The sequence below is a fragment of the Pantherophis guttatus genome, chromosome 1 (genome assembly GCF_059756535.1).
Source record: "Pantherophis guttatus breed Tessera chromosome 1, ASM5975653v1, whole genome shotgun sequence".
Taxonomy (NCBI): Eukaryota; Metazoa; Chordata; class Lepidosauria; order Squamata; family Colubridae; genus Pantherophis; species Pantherophis guttatus.
This window is the reverse complement of record NC_142063.1, coordinates 31746087-31769135: the sequence shown is the minus strand read 5'-3', so window position 1 is coordinate 31769135 and position 23049 is coordinate 31746087. Positions and strand designations below refer to the sequence as shown.

The 23049-nt window shown below is 36.7% G+C and overlaps 1 protein-coding gene across 5 annotated transcripts in view; it reads right to left on the bottom strand.

Annotated features, from left to right (window-relative positions):
• The window catches only part of ARID4A (AT-rich interaction domain 4A), a 55598-nt gene extending 33191 nt beyond the window's left edge, over positions 1-22407 (bottom strand). For 2 of the 5 annotated variants that reach the window (XM_034433482.3, XM_087895633.1), the window contains exons 1-10: positions 21133-22407; positions 19635-19732; positions 19484-19551; positions 17922-18032; positions 16551-16616; positions 15162-15252; positions 9004-9083; positions 8821-8915; positions 7376-7508; positions 923-1002 (exon numbers count right to left, since the gene is read on the bottom strand). In XM_034433482.3, the coding sequence (XP_034289373.1) occupies positions 923-1002; positions 7376-7508; positions 8821-8915; positions 9004-9083; positions 15162-15252; positions 16551-16616; positions 17922-18032; positions 19484-19489 (662 nt within the window). In that variant the 5' untranslated portion in view covers positions 19490-19551; positions 19635-19732; positions 21133-22407. Of the gene's footprint in view, positions 1-922; positions 1003-7375; positions 7509-8820; positions 8916-9003; positions 9084-15161; positions 15253-16550; positions 16617-17921; positions 18033-19483; positions 19552-19634; positions 19890-21132 lie in introns of all 5 variants that reach the window. The other 3 variants (XM_034433480.3, XM_087895630.1, XM_034433481.3) reach the window with 3 other exon arrangements.
• Between the last annotated feature and the right edge of the window lie 642 nt (positions 22408-23049).

The following is a 23049-nucleotide window of genomic DNA, read 5'->3' as shown; positions in this document are numbered from 1 at the left end:
GAGTTGTTGGAACCCCCCAATTGAGGCAACATTTTTTTCTTTAGCTTTTATATGTTTTTATTGCTGTGAGTTTAAAGATGGATAGTCATACAAATATTTTAAATATCTTTAAATTTTACTAGTTTGGCTTGCCTTTATTGTAAGACAACATTAGGTCAGGCCCTAAAAGAATAGACAACAAAACATGGATCTGGGTTCAAATTCCGATTTTACCATAGATTTACTGGTGGTTTTGATTAAGCCGATATCCAAATGTTTGAACTCCAATTCTATAAAAACTTACTTGACAAAATTGTTGCTGCATATGCTGATTGTAAAAGTGGTAAAACACTGTAAAATCTACAAAGAGACCATCATGTGAAAGTATTGTCTATAACAAGCTATCTTCAAATGTATGGATATCTATTGTATATGTCTGGTATTTCTGCTAGATTAATCTGAAACATATGCTATACTTCCAAACTGCCCAAAATGTAGGTTCCATCAAAGTTTATCTAGAGCTATATTTTGATTTAAATGTCAGTTGGACCGCAAGATAAGATGCACTAGTGGAATGGAAAAGAAAAATGAATTATTACAGTGGCCCTTCTTCTGAATCATGCTTTGTAATTTTACACATAGCATGTAATTGTTAATTGTCACCAACAATTAAGACTTCCAAAATAGTTATATTTGCTGCAGGATAATCTCAAATGAAGTAAAATAAATAAATAGTTCCCTATTAAATACTTTTAAGTTGCTTCTTCCTGGTTTCTGTTTCCAAGTTAAAAATCAGTATATATTTATAATATAGATTTATAATATATATCAGTATTTACATATATGCATATATACATATACACATATGTACACATACACATACACAGAAACACACACAAATTCTCACCACTATATATAGGAATGTTGTCCAAAATTTACTCACAATTTGGAATCTGCAAAAGAACGAATTAAACACTGGTCCTTTTTCACTAAAATGTCATCGCTGCAGCTGGGGGATAAGACCTGGGGTTTCAAGTAAAACACATTAGATTGAGCAGTGTTTTCCATCTTCCATTAGTTTTAAAAAAAACAGTTTATGTAAATAAGGTTCCAACTATGTTATGGCATCTCCCAGGTGCAACACTTAATTATCTAGAAAAAATACAATCTTAAGTAATCACCATGAAGGAAGATAATTTTTTCTCCTCTCTTTAGAGATCATCCAATAAATTATAATAGTTAACATTAAATTTAGGACAACATGTATATCATACTATTTACACTCAAATGAAACTCTTTACTGCCACATAAACACAGTAATTGCCCTATGAATTTAACAGTAAAATGAAATCTGATCTAGTGCCACTCTCTTGTATTTAAAGGAAAGATGTGGAAGTTGGGGAGTCAGCTAGCATCCAATTCTAGCCACACTATTAGACTTACTAATAATAATAAATTATTATTAAAAAATAAATTTTATTGCTTTCTCTGAAAGATATGGTTTATATGCCAGGTATTTTACTGGTGAAAAAAATGGCCCTTGATGAAAAAATGTGGAGCATCAGAAGTAACAGATAAGACTTAGTTATGTCAGGATGTGATGCAAATCCATATGTAGTGCTAGCAAAAAACAACAACAACACTCTTTCTATATAAAGTTGCTACCAAACAGATGAACTTCATTTAGCTTTAGAATATACTAGACAATCCATGATTATTTGGGTCATTCTTTCAGATATATTTCCTGATTCCCTAATCAGAGTAACAGAATGACCATGGGCAGGCAAAACAACAAACAAAAAAACACACAGTGGGAATAGGAGCAACTCCTGACCTCCTGCTAGCTTCGCCACTGACTACTTATAGGAAGCTGGCAGAGAATATTGGAAATCATGATCACATGTTTGTGGCAATGCTGAAGAAGCCACAACTTTATGAACACAGCTGGTATGAAGATTCTTGATATTTCAATTACACAAAAGTACTGTAATGGGTCCTGGGTTTTGTATGCATTGTTTAAATTAGCAGATATTTGTGGTATCTTGGTTTGAAAATTTTGTGATATGATGCACCATTTTGGGCTAATTGAAAATAACGCACAAAAGAAGTTTAGTAGTATGCAGCTAAGATTTAACCATGTAATATTTTAACAACAATATGGTTAAACTGAAATAGTTCTCAGGCTTATTTTTGCCATTAACACATGTCTCAAATATTTAACTTGAAGAAATTTCTCATTTGATTAAGACAGAAATAGTAAATAAGTAAATAGTATTATGCAAAAGTAGGCATTAAAATGAGTCATTCAGACCACCAAATTTAATATAGGAACTGAGTTTGCCAAGCAGCTATGGATTTCCTCCCTTATTGCAAAGGTGGAAAGATCTATAGGAGTTTTATCAAGCAGATAATCTAGCCTTCAGTGAGCAGCATCTCAATATCATTTGAGCTGTATTGGGGGGAGATTGTATAATTCTTTGAGGACAATATTACTTGGATTCATCCTTTTAAATAATAATTATCTACCTATTCCATTGCTTTGATTGTATTTGATGTGTGCCTCCTCACAAAGCAAAATAAGGTTCTTAGATTTGCTTGTGCAAGAAAGCAGCAAATAAAAGAAATAAAAAATAAATATTAAATCTCTCATCTGCTTGGCTTTTAAGTGTCTTTAAAATCTCTACCCAATCAATTATCACTCCTTTTTTCTTGGTAAGTTCTCCATTATCAAAATAGAAACAGTAACATGGACCTTGTTTGCAAAATCATTGGAACAGACTGATTTTTAAAAGGATCTGCCAGTGTCCAGGGTTCTATATTCAGCCTTAGAAAATAATACTGGGAAGTTTCTGCATAACTTCTTAGGAACTATCCTGGGGGTCCCAACATATAACTATTATTTAACATCCCTACTAAAAGAAACAGATCCAAAATTGATGACTCGTTTACTGATAACCTCAATAATAGACTATTCAATGACCTATTCATGGAATGGCTTTTGAAGGCAGTCCAAAAACTGCAACTGGTTCAGAATGCAGCAACACGGCTATTGAGTTATACTTCTTGCAGCTTCCACGTTATTTCACATCTTCAACAACTTCAATAGAGGCTGACTATTCTCTGACTCCAATCTGAGAAGCTCATAATATTATGTAATGCTTTACCTGGTGTAAGGTCAAGCTATTTACAAGACGGTTTACTCCCATATAACCCATTCATGCTCTTAAGTTACCAACAGAAGCTATTGTTTTTTTCCCCTTGTGTCAAAATTACAGGGGGAAAAATGTCTCAGGGCAGTCGCACTGTAATCTTGTGTTGGAGGAACACAAGAACTATTTTGTGTTGGAGGAACTACAAAAACTATTCTGTTTTATTCTAAAACAGAATAACAGAGTTGGAAGGAACCTTGGAAGTCTTCTAGTCCAACCCCCTGCTTAGGCAGGAAACCCTACACCACTTCAGATAAATGGTCATCCAATATCTTCTTAAAAATTTCCAGTGTTGGAGCATTCACAACTTCTGGAGGCAAGTTGTTCCACTGATTAATTGTTCTAACTGTCAGGAAATTTCTCCTTAGTTCTAGGTTGCTTCTCTCCTTGATTAGTTTCCACCCATTGCTTCTTGTTCTACTCTCAGGTGCTTTGGAGAATAGCTTGACTCCCTCTTCTTTGTGGCTCCTGAGATATTGGAACATTGCTATCATGTCACCCCTAGTCCTTCCTTTCATTAAACTAGACCTACCCAGTTCCTGCAGCCGTTCTTCATGTTTTATCCCCCAGTCCCCTAATAATCTTTGTTGCTCTTCTCTGCACTTCTTCTAGTGTCTCCACACCTTTTTACATTGTAGCGACCAAAACTGGATGCAGTATTCCAAGTGTGGCCTTACCAAGGTATTATAAACTGGTATTAACACTTCACGTGATCTTAATTCTATCCCTCTGTTTGTGCAACCTAGAAGTGTTGGCTTTTTTGGCAGCTGCTGCACACTGCTGACTCATATCTAAATGGTTGTCCACTAGGATTCCAAGGTCCCTTCTCATAGTTACTACTATTGAGCAAGGTACCACATATACTGTACCTGTGCATTTTGTTTTTCTTGCCTAAATGTAGAACCTTATTTTTTTCACCATTGAATTTAATTTTGTTATCATTAGTTCTGTTATCATTATCAGTAGTTCATTGCCATGAACATAACTCTCTTTGGTTGCCCTCTAACATTCTGGGTCCACCTACCTTTGGAGGGAGAAGGGGAAAGTTAGGTTGACCCTCCTTAGATGACTGATGAACCCTGTTGGCTTCTAGAGGGAGCTTGGGGATTTTCTTGAACATCTGTCAGGCACTTCAGCTGAGGCTTTGGCTACAGCCTATAATAGGCATGTGATTGGGCCATATTGCTCCTATGCAAACTCTCAATATCCTATTCCTATACAAACTCTCTCTGTAAACCAATCCTGGGATGCTCCCTGGTTTTCTGAAGAGCTCCAGTAAGTAAAACAAGTAAAAAGAGCCTTGGTAGTACAGTGGACTAAAGCACTGTTATTAACATCTATTAACATCTGCTGCTTGCAATTACTGCAAGTTCAAATCTCACCAGGCTCAAGGTTGACTCAGCCTTCCATCCTTTCAAAGGTAGGTAAAATGAGGACCCAGATTGTGGGGGCAATAAGCTGATTGGGGGCAATAAATATACAAAAGTATGAAGGCTATTGCTTAACGCATTGTAAGCCACCCTGAGTCTCCGGAGAAGGGCGGCATATAAATTAAAGCAAAAAAAACAAAACAAAACACCAGAAACAAAAACTGGAGTGTCTCTGGAGAAAGACAAAGAGTGAATCCAACTGAATACGAGTACAAATGTACATTACAGATATAAGGTCTGCAAAATATCACTATTTCTCTGCCCTTATGGTAGCTGCTGTTAGTCAATCTAGCTGCAGGGGTTTGGAAGTAGCACTGTGCTTCATTGGTTCATACCCTTCCTCAGTGGTTGGTTCTAGTTGATGCTCATGGGGGGGCGGGGTGAGGGAATAGATCCCATCCAGAGCCTCTTCTTTTGGGGATGTCAGTCCTCTCAGGTAAATCAGATAGGAAATACAACTAGATGAGCTAATTCGACTTTATTGTAAAGTTTCATGAACAGAATCTTGCAAGCCTGAACATACAAATCCCACCATTTTTTTTGATATTCATGCTGCTGCTTCCTGCTGGGAGATCCTGGTGAGGTCCACAAGGCGGAATGTATAGACTATTTAGCCATTACAGAGTCACATTGCCAGATGCACCATGAGGTGGCTAGTCTACATTGTTTTATGAGTGGGCATCTTCTAACCTAGATCTGTTTAATTTAGTGTCTCATTCAGTACAATGCCCCTTCAGCATTGATCTCCCAAGGAAAATCCGGATAGCGCTCAACCAGATCCGTGGCAGGTGCCAATACTGGAAATCTAAATGGAGGCTGGTTGATAATCTTTAACTGTGACTGAAGGACATCCCACAAACTTTGCATCATATTGCAACGGAATGTCCCCTCAGAAAGTTCCCTAGATCTCTGCATGGAATACATCATCTCAAGGGCACTGCTGTCCAATGGCTAAATGATCTAGATATCCAGCCACAAGTTTAGTCACTTCAGTAAACTGCTAATACATAATTTAATTTTATTCATAATTTTCTTCATGACTCATACTGTGTGTTCTTAGAATAATTCACTCTGGTGTTTTATATTTTGATATGCATTTTAAATTTTGTTTCTGTGAATTTTATGCTGCATTTCGCTACACTATACAAAATAAAAATAAAGCCACCACTTTTAACAACTCATTCAATTGCAGTGGATTCTTTCCTCCTCTGAGCATTAAGCCACTGAGAGCTCCACCATAGGAAAGATATCTTATCTCTCAATGTCATTCTCAATTGTGGTTGTATACTAGACACCTCTAATAAGTATTTCTCAACCTTGACAACTTCAAGATGTGTGGCCTTCAACACTTGGCTGAGAAATTCTGTGAGTTAAATTTTGTACATCTTAAAGTTGCCAAGGTTGAGAAACACTGATCTATGTGAGCCACTGGGAGAGGTCAGTTGCCAGTTCAGTATTATCAATATGCTGATAGTACCTAGCTTTGTATCTCAATCCTGGTCTGCAGAGGTGAAGGTATTGATATATCAATCCAGTGTCTGGAGGCTGTTTGGATCTGGATGAGGTGAAACAAACTTTGGCTCAATTTTAACAACACTGAGTGACAGTGGCTGTTTGGGCCTGTGGGGTTGGAGATGTTACCATTATTGGTTTTTAATGGAGCTGTACTTCCCCAATTGAGATTGGTGAACAATCCGAGGGTCCTTCTGCATTTGTAGCTATTGTTTTAATTGTGGCAGTTGCGACTAGGAATGCTTTGTACAGATTTACCTGGTGTGGCAGCTGTGCCCTTTCTTCAATGTGTATTTGGGGGAGGGCTATTTCGTCTTATTGCATTGTTTTTAACACAGTTTTAGTCTGGGTTGCATGTGAACTTTTATATTTTATTTGTTTTTATGGATTTTTTTTGAGTTGGGAAGCTATAACAAATTTGAATAAATAAAATTGCCATAGAGTTGAAACACTACTTCCTGGTATATTTACATATTTATTTAGTCCTATCATTGCAACTTTATTTGGTATTTTATATCTGTCACACATTCACTCACTCATTTATTGGATTTATATGGCTGCCCATCTCACACGTGACTCCTGTTTTAATACTGATAATAGGGATGCTTTACTTTACTATATAAAGAGAATGGACGGCATATAAATCAGAAGTACAGAACTTATTTCTGTAGAATACTACCATTTTTTGTTAGATTTCTCTCCTGTTTTTCTATGCAGGAGCTCAAAAAAGAATCATAGAGTTCTATCCTTGCATTTTAGCTACAATAACCCTGTGAGGTAGATTAGAAGGCGCAAGAGTGGGGTCCAGAGTCATCCAGTGAGCTTCTGTGGCAAAGGTTAGATTTAAATCTGGGTCTTTTTGCTGCCAGTCCAACACCCTTAGTAGAATATATTTACAGAATAAATATATACAGAATATATATATACAGAATATATTTAAAATATATTTATAGGTATTTTCAAATAAAAACTAGGAGGAGTCAAAAAATTGATATACTCTCAGACAGCTGACATGAAAATATATTATTATTATTAATCATTATTATTATTATTATTACTACTACTACTACTATAAAGCTATTCTATAAATTAAATAAATTCTAAATAATGGCTGACAGCTTTTTTGCTATAAAGAAAAGTACAAACTTAAAAGTGAAGCATTGTGCTCCCAAGATGCAAATATCGTGAATTTGGGGGGAAATATCATTTTGATGTCATTCTTAAGACTTTTAAATTCTTACTTACCAAAGCTGGATACCATTCTCCCTTTTCAGTACTGGATACTACACTGACAATTTTACCAAGCAATTCATCATTAAGACGTCTCTTATCTTCCTCTTCCTCTTCACTAGTTTCTTCCTCTTTTTCATCTTCATTGCTAAAAGAATTAGGCATATAAAGATTTACACTATCAGAATGTGAAAGTAATACTCGAAAGGAAACTATTGGAGCTATTGGAGCATTGTAGCTATTGGCTATTGAGTTGAATATGACAGAAGTTCTTGGAAATTTGTGGGAAACAATTCAGCAAATTCTAGAATGTTTAAAAGTAGCATCGGGAGACATTCTGATGCTAATTTACAAATGTCTATGGAGATTCTTGATCATCCAGGTCATGATTATACCAAAGGTGCTTTTTCAAAAGGCAAGGAAAAAACCAAGAAAGTTCAGTTGGCTTTTGAAAAAGCGCCTTAGTGATCATTTACAAATGTTTATGAAAGGAAATACTGAGATAAGAAATGAGAATCACTGAATTTATGTGCTTCTACCCATATGTTGAGGTATGAGGTTTTAATTTAGAGCAGATTTCAACTCCCAGAATTCTCCAGCTAGAATGCTTGCCAGGGAATTCTCAGAGTTGAAGTCTACACATCTCAAAGTTGCTTAGGTGGAGAAATACTGATCTGGAGTATTTAAAGACTGTCCCTATTGTTACATTCAAGAATATATCTACCTACCCAAATTGTTCTTTGTTTCAGTTTATCTCCTCTTTAAAACAATGGAATATACAAATTAGGAACATGCATAAAGAAATAATAAACAGACCTGCTCTAAGGAAAGCTAAAATCACAATTGCATATATAATGCATGCTATATAAATGCAATATTTTTTGCATAATTCCTGTATTACCAGACACTGAATAACAATATTTATAGGAAATCCTGCCCTCTGATCACTTTTGTCCTCCATCACATTTTGAAGTCTTTCAAAGAACAAGGGACTAGAAATGCATTTCTAAGTTACCCTAGCATAGATATCTAAATTTGTAAGAAATCCAGGAAGACACCTCCTGTTGTTTAGGACATGGGTTCTGCATGCTTCTGCCACTATACTTGTGCAAAAAAGACACTGAGCTCCCTCTTTCCTTACCACCTCAGGAGCTGTTATACAGATTGTAAACAACTGGCTTAGCGCTGCAACTTCCTCATCTGAGTCCAAAGTATTATCAACTAGTTCTATAATCATGAGGCACGTTTTAAACAAGTAGCTTTATTGTTTGCACCAACTTGTCCCTCCTGCTTTACTTGACAGATATGACAATAAAAAGTAGACCAGTAGACTGTGCGAAAACATAAAGTTCAATTCCCGAAATTGTCAAGTACATTTGTATAAGACATGCACAATTACTTTATCTCATCCCAGATAAAGAAAATTATTACAAAAATATGGCATTGTAAAAGTTACTCACACAGGAAGAGACGACCTTCTTCCTCTGTTAGATTTCTTTCCAATTACAGGTGTTCCAAAGTGCTCTGGATTTGTTAGTGGCAGTTGGTCAAGTGTCTAAGGAAGGAAAGTAGAAAAGACCGTTTGCTGATTTTCCAATAAAAAGTGAAATAGCATTTTAAAAAAAACAACTTTAAAATCCTACCTCACTTTCAGCAAAGTGCCTCTCTCCCTTCAAACACAGTGAGGTCCGTCTCAATGTCCTCTCATCACCGTCATCAAAAACTAAACAAAGCCAGAACTATTATTAATTAAATAGTAAAGTATTTTCTAAATAAAACTAAACAGAAAGTATAAATTATTCTAGTAAACAGGACTCCTTGTTTCAAGTGTTCTTTCAATATACATGGAAGAATTAGAACACCTACCATCAAAGTGTGTTAAGATGTAAGACTTTTGTAAGCAAAGGCACCCTCAATCATAATTTTTCTCTTTAAAAGAAAGATATTGCCTGTGTATTCTGCTCTTTCACAACTTTATCTCTCTTACTCAGGACACATTCTTCATCTGCTTGATTTTACTAAGACTGCAACATTTGGGAAAACTATTCATTTTCTATAGAATAAGCCATTTTTATGATGTTGTCTTGGCTTGCTGTTTGTGACCATGAACAGTCAAATATGGGTAACACACATCCATATTAAAATGTTGTTCAGCCAACAAGTAGTACAATACAGAAGTGCTACACAGAGAGAGATGGAGGAAGAGAGAGAGAATAACTAAGTAATGCATCAAACATGTGTGGACTTTTATTTCCATATTGGCTTGGAATTATGGAACCAAAATTGAAGACATCTGGATTTCAAGAGCTATTATTCTAATCCTGATCATATTCTGTAATACATTTACATACCCTCTGTGAAAGTTTGAGTAACAAAGAGCAGCCTTCCTAAATCAGATGTTTCACAGTATTCTTAAAACAACACAGGACACTTGGTTGAGGCAGATAATAGTAAAACTAATAAGTTAAATATGTGACCTTGCATATGTGCAGTGATGAGCATTTTATATATGTTCTTCTCATACTGATGAACAGTGCTGCTACATTTTGCTGATTTGTATGCTAGATTTTTTTTTAGAAAAGTGGAATATAAATGATACATTCCTAATCCCCATTGCTTAATGGGAAAGGGAACAGAATTCAAACTGTATCTTTCTGTTATATACAATATTTGCCCCTTTCCCATTTTTAATTTTTGCATGTCTTTGCCACTGAATGTTATTAGTTGTTCAAAAAGAATAAGTAAATCCAGAGCTTTAATTTCATAAACGTAAACATCCAACATATAAACTCCAGTGTGAAAAAGTAATTATTCTTTTAGATTTAATAAATGGTTACATCACTTTTACATGCAATAATTGAAATCAAACATTCCTGTAGCTCATGATCAATCTCTCCTATCACTGTGCAAGAGCTTTGGCCCATTCTTCAACTAAGCAACTCCAACTAAATAACACTTAATTCTTTCTTAACATAAACTGTTTAGTTCAGGTTTTTTATATTAAAAATGTCTATGGGATTTAGGTCTGGACGTTAACTTAGCCATTCATAAACAGGGAAAATGCTCTTCTATCTCTCTAAATGAGTTGTCTGAACTTTTGGGAATGGGAGTAAGGACAATTACTCTTTCATACAGGCGTATCATAAATTAGATGACTTTATGAATTAAATGGCATAAATACCAAGCTTTAAGGATATTTTTTTCCACAATCCCACCCTTAACATATGTATGATCCACAGGAAGCACTGCTAATATTCAGTGTCAAAGATATACTGGAACTCAAAATTCTGAAAGGGGATTAATATATTTATGATTAGTTCCATAGAGCCTTCCTTTTATTGCTACCTTCTAGAATAAACCATTGGCCATAAATCTATAAGAGATACATAACACCACCTTCCAATGAGCAGGCATAAGCACACTGGAAAAGAGGAAACGAATGTTTTCTAAAATACATCAAATTCTACTTATTCTTTCAGCTAAACATTCCTTCTTCTTTTAAATCTCCTTAATTAAAGTCATCCTGAGCATGCCCTTTTTCAAGAATATAGCTATTCTTAAAGAAGATACTATCAAGAAAGTATTAAAATAAGGATACCAGAAACCAGAACTATCTGACCAGTGTACTCCTGTTTTGCTATCTTACAATGTTATAGTGCCCATACAAACATTTGTAGTTTCTTAGCAATAAATATATTTAAATTAAAATATGTACCGATAAGTTTAATAATGTGGCTTCGATATTTCACAATTACTGCACAAATGTATCAAGATACATGATAGCTCAAATTGTCTGCATTTACTATATGCTGTCCAGAGTCACAGTTTGAGCTGGGCAGCCTAGTCAGTAAGTAACTAAGTAAGTAAATACCGGTAAATAAGTATTCAAAGTAAAAGCAAAATGTGAAGCACTGGAGAATAAAAAAGAACAACTAGAAACAACTGATCCTTTTCTTTCTAGGCATTAATTTTTTATTAATTGAGCCATGCAAAACATTTAAAAAGATGTTTCATAATATGCATGAGCAAAACCCATCTACTTTTAAATAGTTATTAAATCTTTTGCAAGGCTCATGTGGCTACTTCAAAAGCTGTTCCTAACTATAAATGTGCATATGTACAGACAACAGTTCTCCTGGGATTGTCAACAATACAAGTAACTGCGCATGCACACACATAAGGAGTCAGCAATACAATGATACCTTGGTACTCAACTGCTTTGAAACTCATCAAATTTGGTACTCAGTGCATTTTGGTGTGAAAATTTTGTCCCAGTACTCATCATTTATTTGGTACTCAACACACAGCTAGAACTTGTCAACATCGATTGCCTTGTGACTCACTACATTATTCCTGATGGGAAAAATTTGTCTGGTACTCATTGTTTTTGGTATTCACTGCACCTCCTAGAACCAATTAACAATGAGTACCGAGATACCACTGTAATAGGTTCTGAAGTAACTACGCTAGCTTGTGAAATATGTGGCCGCTTTACTGATAGGAAGAAAAGTTCTATGTGCCTACAGAGAGATGAAGCACCTCTCTATTCCATACTTTCCCACCTCTTATTATTAAAGACTCCAGTCATGTTCCTACAGAAAGCTCCAGGCAGATCTCAAGTTTATTTCACCTTTGAAGAAATGCTGTGAAGTATAATAGGTAGCAAGCTTTGACTGGATGCTGAACTTAATGATCTACTCAATCTCCTTAAACCAAGACGCCATCTAACAGAGATAGCCTAATACTGTGAGGAAATATACCACCCCTCTGAATCCATGTTTCTTTGCAAAAAAACAAATGCAATTAAGGCTGTATTCTGATTAGAATTACAGTATTGCAATCAGGTTGTAAAATATCACATGGACAGAAAATTATTTTGTCTGACAATACAAGTTCATGCTTTTGTCAATTCTGTCATCTTTTTTGAGTTGCAATTCCATATATGCTAAAATAATAGTAAGCACTATACATATATACTAAACATATAGAATTATGTAGTCGAAGAAAACTATGTCATTATTGGAAAACAAATGTTCAAATCTTCCTGTGGAGGTTTTTAATGTTGTGAAGTTTAAATGTAAGCTGCATCTAATAATGAACATGAATGTACTGGTCCACATCGTTTTTATGCACCTATATTTGGAGACCAAATTGCTATCTTCATATAATCTATTCTCCTTGCCTCAAAATACAATCCCATGTACATAATCCATGGAGTAAATTCTACAGAGCTCAGAGAGACTTATCTCTAAATAGGATTCTTTATACAACTTTTTTAATTAGTCCCTTAAATCCCTGTAACAATATCTGCTATGAGAAATTTTACAGCAAAGTGAAAGAAAGATGAATATAGACTAGAAGATATAGTGCAAGTGAAGAAAAAGAGGATCATAAATACAGTAATAATAAAAGGAGAAATGAAAAAAGAAGCATGTAGAAATTAGCAGAAAAAGGTGGAGATGCCTAGCTTTTAGCATGACATACTGCCCACCTGTTTAATGCTGTCTTCAGTATGTTGTTTGATTGAATCAAGAAATTACAACATATCCCTTGCCTGCCTCCCACCCCCTGGGCTCATTGGCTTAGTAGAAAAATTCTACCCATTGGTTGTGAGCAACTTTAATTATCGCTCCCTTGAGCAAAAAAGATACGTAGCATTTAGCTACGGGGATGTAAGGAGCAAATATCATTACAAATATGACAAACCACAATCAAGTGGGGGCCTCACTGCTACCATACAACAAATTTTACAAATTCAAGTTTTCACCTGAAAGCCAATTTTAATTTTTACTTGTATAATCAAAAAGGCTAAATTTGAGTATCTCCATAGTGCCATCCATGACACTTGCATTAAACAGTTTTAGAATGTTTGTTCTATTTTTCCAGAAACCAATATCAGTTAAAATGCAAAGTTTACTAAGTATGTAGGAAACGAAGTGAAAGATGCAAATTACAGATAAATTGTTCATAGAATAGGAAAACTGTTTTACACATTGCTGACAGTTACATGGGTTTAGAACAAAAGCAGCATTTAACTTGAAAGCTAACCAAAAACTCTTTAAAATTTTGTCATGCTATTTGCCTATAAAATGGTCTACAGTCAGCAATGGTCCCAGGGCCTTCATACAATTAAAGCTAACAATCAGCCATATCACTGCTCCACTTAACACAGTGTTTCCTACTAAAATGTCAACTATCTCTGACTATTGATCATGCTATTATCTAGGGGAAAAAATTATCTACTTGAAAGCAAATCAAGTCTCCCCCGGTCAAAGTTCTGTGCTGTTAAAATGGGAAGTTCCTGCTAGAATCACTGAAGATACATTAATAATGTCAGATTAATTTTATCAATCTTATTTCTGTTTTTGTAAAGAATGGGTATATAGTAAATTCAGAATAATTTTCTTTTCAGCGAGATAACAAAAACATCTTGGAAACATGCCTAAGACAGAACTATTCATAGAAAAGATTGGATTGTGAATCGTCTCCAAACATAATGTGCATGATGATATTTGTGACTCAGTGATTGCTCTATTCCTTGTATTATTAAAAACATCACGAAAGTTTTCAATGTAAATACCTGTACAATGCTGATTTCCATAATTTTATAAATATTTACAGTAATGCTATTTTAGCTTCTGAAATAATTTCTGGGGGGCAGTACTATGAAGCCAAAGAGACCAAAACTTCACATATTCAACAATCAATTGAGAAAGAAATTCTTGTGTATCAGAGGATCAATGTTTTATTTTAAATGTCTAGAAATATACAAAGTTACTGAAACTTATAACCAAATGTATCACTTCTTTTGATTCTAGAGTATCAATATAAAAAAGACCAAAAAAATATTTTTTAAAAATGTTTGCATGTTTTGCCTGAAATTTATCAGAGTTTCACATTATTGTATCGCTACATAAAAATGTAACAGGTTCTATTTTAGTAACACTAAAATTTAATATTAGTTTCTTTTATTTCACAAACAAAATCTTCCAAGAAATATATAAATTTTTTGAAAATTTGAAAAAAAGATGAACACTTTTGCATAGAAAAATATTGAAACTATTCCTTTATGTTTTCAATTTTTATACGCTGCTAAAAGTTTATTTACAAATGGCCTAAATGACAGCACAAGAACTCTGTTCACATTTAGAAAGCAGGTAGAAGAATTTAATGATAGAATCACTGTGTCCATTATAAATATTTTGTGTATATTAAATATGTTTTAAATGATAATAGGTTTATTAGATTCAGAAAGTAATTTTAATGTATGTGGTTAATCAATGGAATTTAATACAATATTAGCAGTACACACACATAAAACCTATCATACCATTTCCCCTTCAGACTATTCCCAATACAGAATTATCTTCCAGAAAACTATCAGTTCACTCCCAGAAAAAGTTCCCAAAAAAATAGAGTACTTCAGATTTTTCTTCAACATTTCATGGCCACCAGTAAGAGTAGGTGTTATACATTTTTATTTTTCGATTACTGATAATGTAACTGATGCTGGAGCTTTCAAATTTAATGAAAGATTTGAACCTTGCCTCTTTTGTCCAAAGCATGTCCTTATTCTCCTGAAAGTAAATGCTTTAAACAAATCCAAAGTCCTCTTTCTCAAATATACTACTGCACCATATTTGACCATTTTCTTTTCACAGAGAATGTCTCTGACTAACCTTAAAAAGTAGGCAATTGCTCATGAGAAAATAAGATGTGCAGTATGGAAAGGAATTCAAATATATCTTGGTGAAAGAAAATTAGTATTTAGTAATAAAAAATGAATTAAAATAATACTTACCCACAGTATACCAGCTTGCATCTGTCAATTTACTGATGATAGCTTCTTGAAAGGTTCCATCAGGCATTTTGGTTTCAACAACTGCACCAGCCTAAAATGATGATGTTTATATTTAATGTACTATTGCAGATTTTTTTATTTACATCAGTAAAGTATTTCACTAGCAAAGTGGGAATTCTAGAACACTGTATTTTCTTCATGTGAAAACTATATACAGGATAGGAAGCACAGCCAAACAGAACATGGCAAAACAGCCTGGCTCCAGGTTAGCAAAGAAGTGAAACAAAGCTGTATACTTTCCCCTTATTTATTCAACAAATATGCTGAAAATGTATCAAAGGAAGCTAGATTTTTTAAAAAATGGACATAATTTTAAAACTTGGAGAAAGAAACATTAATAACCTGTGCTATGCTAATAGCACTGGTTTGATTGCTGGAAATGCAAATTATCTGAAAGCTTTAGTAATGGGAGTTAAGGAGCAGAGTGAAACAAATGAAACTAAGATTAAATAAAAAGAAAACCTAACTAAAGGCAACCGGCCTTACAACTGACAAGAATATTCTGAAATGGTGGATGGCTTCTGCCTCAACATTTACCACTGCTGCCCAAACCTATAATGACAATTTCTTTAGATTAAAACTTGGAGTCACACTTTAACATAACATACATTTTAATCTGGCACAACTCCATATTGCTTAAAATAGTCAAGAAAGCTCCATCAATATGGTCCATCAGCATCTGTCCTTATCTCTTCCCATTTAGTCAAGGCTAAACAACTGATATATTCTGGACAAAACATCTAGGGTATTATCAAGTTTATTAATGTATAGATTCAATCATCTTCCCCTCTCTATTATGTTATCATCTCTCATGTACCAGTAGAAGCAGTATTGGCAAATTAATCTTGCGTCTACCACTTGAATCAGTCCAGTGAGTTAATTCCATATATTAGCTTATTTTCTCATAGCACTTTCAAATTGACTCCCAACAGTAAAATTAGATCAGTAAAACATTATAAAATAACAACCCAAATCCTCAGTCCAAAGAATGTTAGCTGAATTTAAAACTTTTGATTTCAATACAGCTATGTATATACTATCAAAACTGAAGCTATACTATTGAATTTAGAAATTGTCTCCTGAATGAAATTGTTACATGAATATTTGCATCTAAATAAATTCTAATATTTTTAATGATGTTCTCTTCTATTGGTAATTTCTTTCCTGTTACTAAAATAGTTAGTGATACTCTCTTTTACATTTGAATGAAAAACACATGCATGTTTCTTGGAGCCAATACCAAATCAGTAACTACATAGTTTTATTTCAGTCATCCTATATAATTTTTAAAATCTTATGTATAACTAAAGAAAGGTGTTATACACATACCCTCAAAGGTCCTTTCACCTGATCATCTTGCACCAATTGTGTTGAATTATCTTGTTTTAAGATCACCTAAATATTTTGAAAGAAATTTCAAAGAATTATATTTGTACAATATTTAAAAATTATATGCATAATTTAAACTTGCTGAAACCTAGTCTAAAACAAAAATCTGGTCACAGGACATTCCCAATGAAGAAAAGAGAAATGACCATCACTGTAGGCTAAATTTAGTGAAAATAATTTCATCTTTTTCAACAGGAGATTTCAAGCACATAGGTCTATTTAAGAAATGCAGTTTATTATGGAAAGAGAAAAACCAGTCTTTCCCCATCTTTACCAGCGTGCAACTTAGAATTTCCTTACAAATAAGAGTGTCTTACAGTATGTCAACCTTTCTACAAAATAAACTTTAATGTAACGTTGGAGCTTAAGCAATTTGAGTAGATTGTATATAATAGTTTGCCAAACTATCAAATAAGTGAAAAAACACTTCACTCTTATCAGAATGCCTATCAAATAAGTGAGAAAGCATGTTACATTCTTAACCAAAACTTGTCAAGTTCAGCTATATCCCACAAATTGTTTGCCAAACTAACAGCAAACTATAAGCCTCTATCAAAAGTAATGTTAGTGAATTCAATGAGGCTGATTTAAAAGAATATGAGCATAAAATTTTAATGTAAAATTAATCTAAATCAGGTGACACTTTAGCAGACCATCATTAAAAACCTCATATTTAATACACGTGGGCTATTAATTCAGATATTCTTTTCTATGAAATGACTGAACAAGTAAAATGACTGGGCCTTTCATTCTTTATTTTGAGAAAAACTGCAGATGCCATCAATTATACACATTAACAAACTAGGAATTCTGAATCTGTGCAATGTTTGTAAATTTATAATACATAGGGAAATACATCTATAATTTCAAGATAACTTATAACAGTTTTCTAATTCTTTATAACAAACAAATTAATATTAAATATCAATAGTCAGCTTCAGTCTAATTCAGTCAGAAAAAGCTGTATGGAGAAATTCAATTCTCAAGTTTTGTACATGCAACTTATTAACTGAGGTATTGGAAGAAAGTGACAATTCATGCAACAGAAATGTAGTGAGCTATCCTGTATCTTGGTAAACCTGTATCTGCATGGAGGGTCTCCCTTAGGTCAATAATTATTAGGAGGGCATATTCTTTGTATGTTCGGTTAATAGTTCTCAGAGAAAATTATACTGTAAAAACCTGGCTGCCATGAAAAACTATTGGCAGTTAGACAAAACAGATCTAGACAAATTTATTGCCAGAATCTGCACAAGGAAGATTAGAATGTTCCTTAGTGGTCTTTAAACTCTTGTTAGCATTTCTTCTTACCTTAACTTTCACTAGTCTTTTCACTGTCTTAATTTTTGCCTCACAGAAAGCACCCCGATATTTGGCACTGACATCAGTCCCCACTGTTAGGTAGGCAGGCTCATCTGCTGCCTGAAGAAAAAGTAGAAAAATCAATAAAGACAAAGCTGAACTGACAGAAGAGTTTAGATATGCTTCTCAGATTTCAGGACTGTTACTCCAGTTTTGTCATATGTAACAGAGCACATCAAAAGGCCTACATTTTCTTTTTAAAAACATAAGTTTATACCTCCCAAACAAAGCACACAGTACTAACTAACTATGTCATAATTTGTAATAATGTTAAAGATGCTCATATAGTAGCTCATACAAAAGGAAGTCCCACTTCTTAAGACTAAGTAAATTTGCACTGGACTACAGGCTAGATCCTACAGTCAGGATGGAAGTCATTAAAACATAATGTATAATGAATGAACGGCATACTGTTAAACAACATAGTAACATTTATACCACACTAACAAATGTTCTGCCAGAAATCTTAAATACTGAATACTATTTTCACTTTAGGAAAATCTATACACCTGTCTTCAACTGTATATGTTGAATGATATCAACTCCACACCTGTATCAGTCAAAATAGACAAGTAACATCAGAAAAAACAACAAAGAATTTGTCAATTATGAGCATAAACAGAGTTTTACTTCTCTCTCCAACCCAACAGGAAAAGTATACTTTCAACATACTGTAGAAATTATTTTTCTACTTCTATAACCAAATAATCTATAGCAGATTGGCTTTGACATTGTTTGGCATTCTGGAAAGAACTGAAGACATGGCTTTGTAATTTTGCCTGTAGATCATGTAAATATGATGTGGAGCCTGCAAACTGACTGTAATCTTAGCGAAATTAACTGTGTTCTTTTGGTGACTACTCTTTTTTTAAAAAAAAGACTTTTCATTGTTTCAAATAGTTTTTGTTATTTGGTTATTTTTGTATTGTATCAATAAAAACACAATTTTAATATTGTAAGCTGCTCAGTCATGTAAGGCAGCTACACAAACTTAATACATGATAAAAAGTTAGGCCTGCTACTTATTTTATTACTAAATGTGTAATTTGTAAATACAGCAAAATTTGTACATTTCAAAGATGAATGCAGAAATACAGAAAAACCAGTGCAATGAACCAAAGTCCAACATGTTTCTGCATTCTTAAATTCTAATTGCTTTAGTCAAATGCAGACATTTCCTTTAATTATTTTTTATCTTACAAGGGGAATGAAGGCTTTGTCCTCCAGGTTTTAGGACCCATTTTCCCACGTATAACTTATCTACTAATTTCTGAGAATAAACTTCAGAGAAAAGACTCTGATGTCCAATATGAAAGAGTCTACTACCTGATTTTGCAAGTTTTGACAGCTCAGAGTTACCACAGTAACTCAGGATGTGTATGGAATACAATGACATCCTTTTCATGTTTTCGTTTTAAATTAAGCAAAATATTACATCAAGTAGCAAATAAAGAGGAACGGGTAAGACAGGGAAAGCTTTCACACATTCCAAAACAGACATGGAGATTTACCTTCATATTTGAAGGTTATTTGAGGGATTCCAGCTCAAAGCGTTTTGTGTACCACAGTTGAAGAAAATCTGGAAGCAAAGGGGAAAAGATTACTGTTATCAGATTCATCAACTTTAAAGAAAGATCAATGACCTCTGAATAAGAGAATCACCTATGAAAATCGTAGTCAGTCATTAAAAACACTGACTTTTGGTGCTATAAACAGCAATCTCTAAAAGTCTAGAATGTTCATGTCAGCATAGCTTGCATCTGAAAAATAAGAAAAAAGGGCTGTAAAGAATTACGTAGGTCTTTTTCAGTTGTTAGAAGAGGAATGGATGGTACTACATTCAGCCTTAAGTTTCCTCTTGCTCATCGCCACTTCCTTTGTATCAATCATCACTGTTGCTCCCTCTTTCTTTGCAACCTGTTAGGAAAACAAAGGAACTCCATATACATGCAAAATATAAATAATACAGGAGAGATTTCTCAGGTAATAGGTGAAAAATTACACCTATTGCACCTGTCATTGTCCATGTCTGAATCTGAAACCAAGATATTAGCTATGTAAATAAAGATTAAGGACACAGGCCAGTCTACTATACAGGTAGACTTTCAAACTATTTCTAACCATATTTAGTCAAAAGTATATATGGAGTGGAGTTATTATCACGTTTACATGGGACTGCAGCAGTCACTCAGTGCTGCCTTCTCTCAATGTGTGATAATAATTTAAGCCCTTTAAAAAGTCTCTCATTCCTTTCTGGTAGCAGCAGCCTCCCTCAAATGATTCAAGGCCTTTCCCACCAGTTTCCCCATATGGTGTTGTCTAGTGGTCTGGGCTCTTTCATATAAAACATAAATTTCACGTGCCATTTTCAAAAGGGTATCTCTCTTCCTCCATTACAGTACATTTGTTTTTACTTTATTCTGTTCTCACCACAGAAGGAAATGTTCCCCCATCCCACAAACCCCCGTCTCTTCCTCCAACCACAAAAACTCAGCATCCTGTACGACAGGATCCCAACCAACAACTCCTTCAGTTCACCCTCGAGGCCTCCCCTGCCCCCAAAACAACTCATGGAAGCCACCCGTCCCACTTGCTGACTGTAAATGGTGGGGTGGGAAGAGGGCCCGAGTGAAAGAGGAAGGAGTGGACGGAGGGCCAAGGAGGCGAGTAGAACGGAGACAGAAGAGGGAGGCTAATAGGACAGGCGAAGGTGGAGGGAACGGAACCTCCATAAGAAAGCCAAGGCAGCCCCCCCACCACCAAGCGAGGCCAGCCTGGGTATGTGGTCCGAGGAAGAGGCAGCGGAGAGAAGCAACATCCCACCCGGACCATCTTCTGAGTGAGGAAAGAGAAAGACCGGACTAGTTTATTCCCAAAAAGGGCAAAAAGCATAAATCACGCCCCCCCCCCACATTTCACCACCCCTCCCTCGCGGTTGACCCCCACCACCACCCGCCTCTCTCGTCCAACCTTCCAAGCCGAGGGAGAGGATTGCATCCCGACCTTCCCTTCCCTTTTCCCCCGAGTAACTGCGAGCCCGTCTCCTTGGCCGCCCCCGGACTGAGGACGGGTTCCCGGCCCGGCCCCCTCTCAACTCCACGGCTTCACTCCCGGTCCCCTCCCCTCCCCCCCCCTGCTTGCAAACCCCTCTCAAACTCACTGCTGAGTGCAGTCCACGGCGGCAGGTCCCCTCGCCCGGCGTAGAGCGCGGGCAGCCCGGCCGAAGACACCGTCCGACCCCCACCAGGAACAAGCCGCGACAGCAGCGGCCAAAGAGGAGGAGGAGGAGGAGGAGGAGGAGGAGGGCGACAACGACGACAGCGGCAGCAGCAGCAATAGGGGCTGTCCCGCCTTGCTCCGCCTTCTCTTCTTCTCCGCCCCCTCGGCAGCCCGGGCTCGGCGGCTCCCACTCACTGACGGACCGAGTGTCACTCTTTTAGCCCAGCGCTGCTCTCACCACCCAAATAACAAGCTGTTGAGCAGTAGGGGCGCTGCGCGGCCTCTCATTGGCTCCTCCCCTCGCGCGCCCCCCTCCGCACGCTTGACGCTCGAGGGGGGCTTGCCCCTCCCTCATTGGGTGCTTCGCGTGCCTCCCGCCTTTCATTGGACTGCGGAAGAGCTTCTCTGAGAAGACGATTGGGCGAACGGGCAGGCTTTTTTTTTAAAGAGAGAGCGAAAGGGGAAGCGACTTCTTATTGGCTTAAATCGTAGAGCAGCCAAGCCTTGTTGGAAGCCCGGACTTTAAAAGGGAGTGAAGTTAAAGCTTCCACCGATCCCTCCCTCTATCCTTTGCCTCTGATTGGAAATAAGCGAGGTTTTTTTTTTTTTAAAGCATCCGGATGGGAAGCCCCGGACGCCTGGATTGGTGGAAGCCCGGCGGGGCCGGAAGCTGCGATAAAAATAGAGGGGTGGGGGGATGGAATTTGATTGGCTTGTTGGTTTTTCGTGAAAACGGAAAGGGGAGGGATGAAACTAGGGTACAGCGGTGACGAACGAAGACACCGCACTCCCGATGCGCATGCGTTTTTGGCCCTGGGGGGTTTATTTTCCTTTACCGTCCTCTTCGCCGGCGCCATTTTATGCGCCGCTCAGTCACGTCTTAAACCTGAGGGGAAGGGAGGGGGCCGGAAAAAGAAGGCAAGACTGCTGCGTGGAAGCTGCCTAGCTCTGCGGCCACGAAGCCTCTTTGAGAGTCGGCACGGTGAGCTTCGGTAAGGGAGGCCCTGGGAATTTCGCTTATAGGCGGAAAACAGCCGACTTCCGCGATGGCAGCAACGAGGGAGGAGGCAAAGATTGTGACGACCGTTACAGAGGAAACTGGTTCGTAGGCCACGGACAGTATTACGTGGGGAGGGGGGGAGGGGGCGGAGCACCCAAGTGGAAGCGGAGTATGACGTCCGGATTGGCGCAAGCGCCGTTGGGAGGTAGGCGGAGTTTGTGCTGCTCCCTTCGGTGGGAAGTTCTCCCGCGAGTGACTTTTGAAGGAGGCCGACTTTGGTGGGATCCTGGCTGGTCCTTCGGGCTCGAAGAAGACCCTCTCCTGTGCAGTTCATCGGACTCTGCGGTCCGAATCTGGAACTGCGGAGTCTACCACGGTGGAGGCACTGAAAGTCCACTGTAGTAACTGGGTGTTTATTCTCAGGTTTTCTATCGCTTTTGGGCTGGGGCAGGGGTGTCTTTCCACAGCTGGTGAGGGCTTTATGGCGTAAGGCTGGAATGTTAGCAGTTGCAATTAATATTTGATGTATTTATCTAAGCTTTGGTGATGGAACCTTGATTCATCGGATGTATTCCAGCCAGTCATTGACTTTTGACTGTTAAGTGAGCCCAGAATTAGTTATTAAGTTGTTACAGTGATAAATTGAGGCACTCACGGAAGTAATACCGTGGTCATTAGAGACACCCACTCGTTTGAATGGGTTTTTTTGGGGGGGGGGGGACTCAAAAAAAACAGGCAAAAAACTCATAACGAATTATGGACACAATACTGAGGAATGCGGTGAGAAGTCATAAAACTGACCCACCTGAAATAGTGTCATGTAACTGCACAGGGGCCCAACAGTTTACAAAAGCCAGA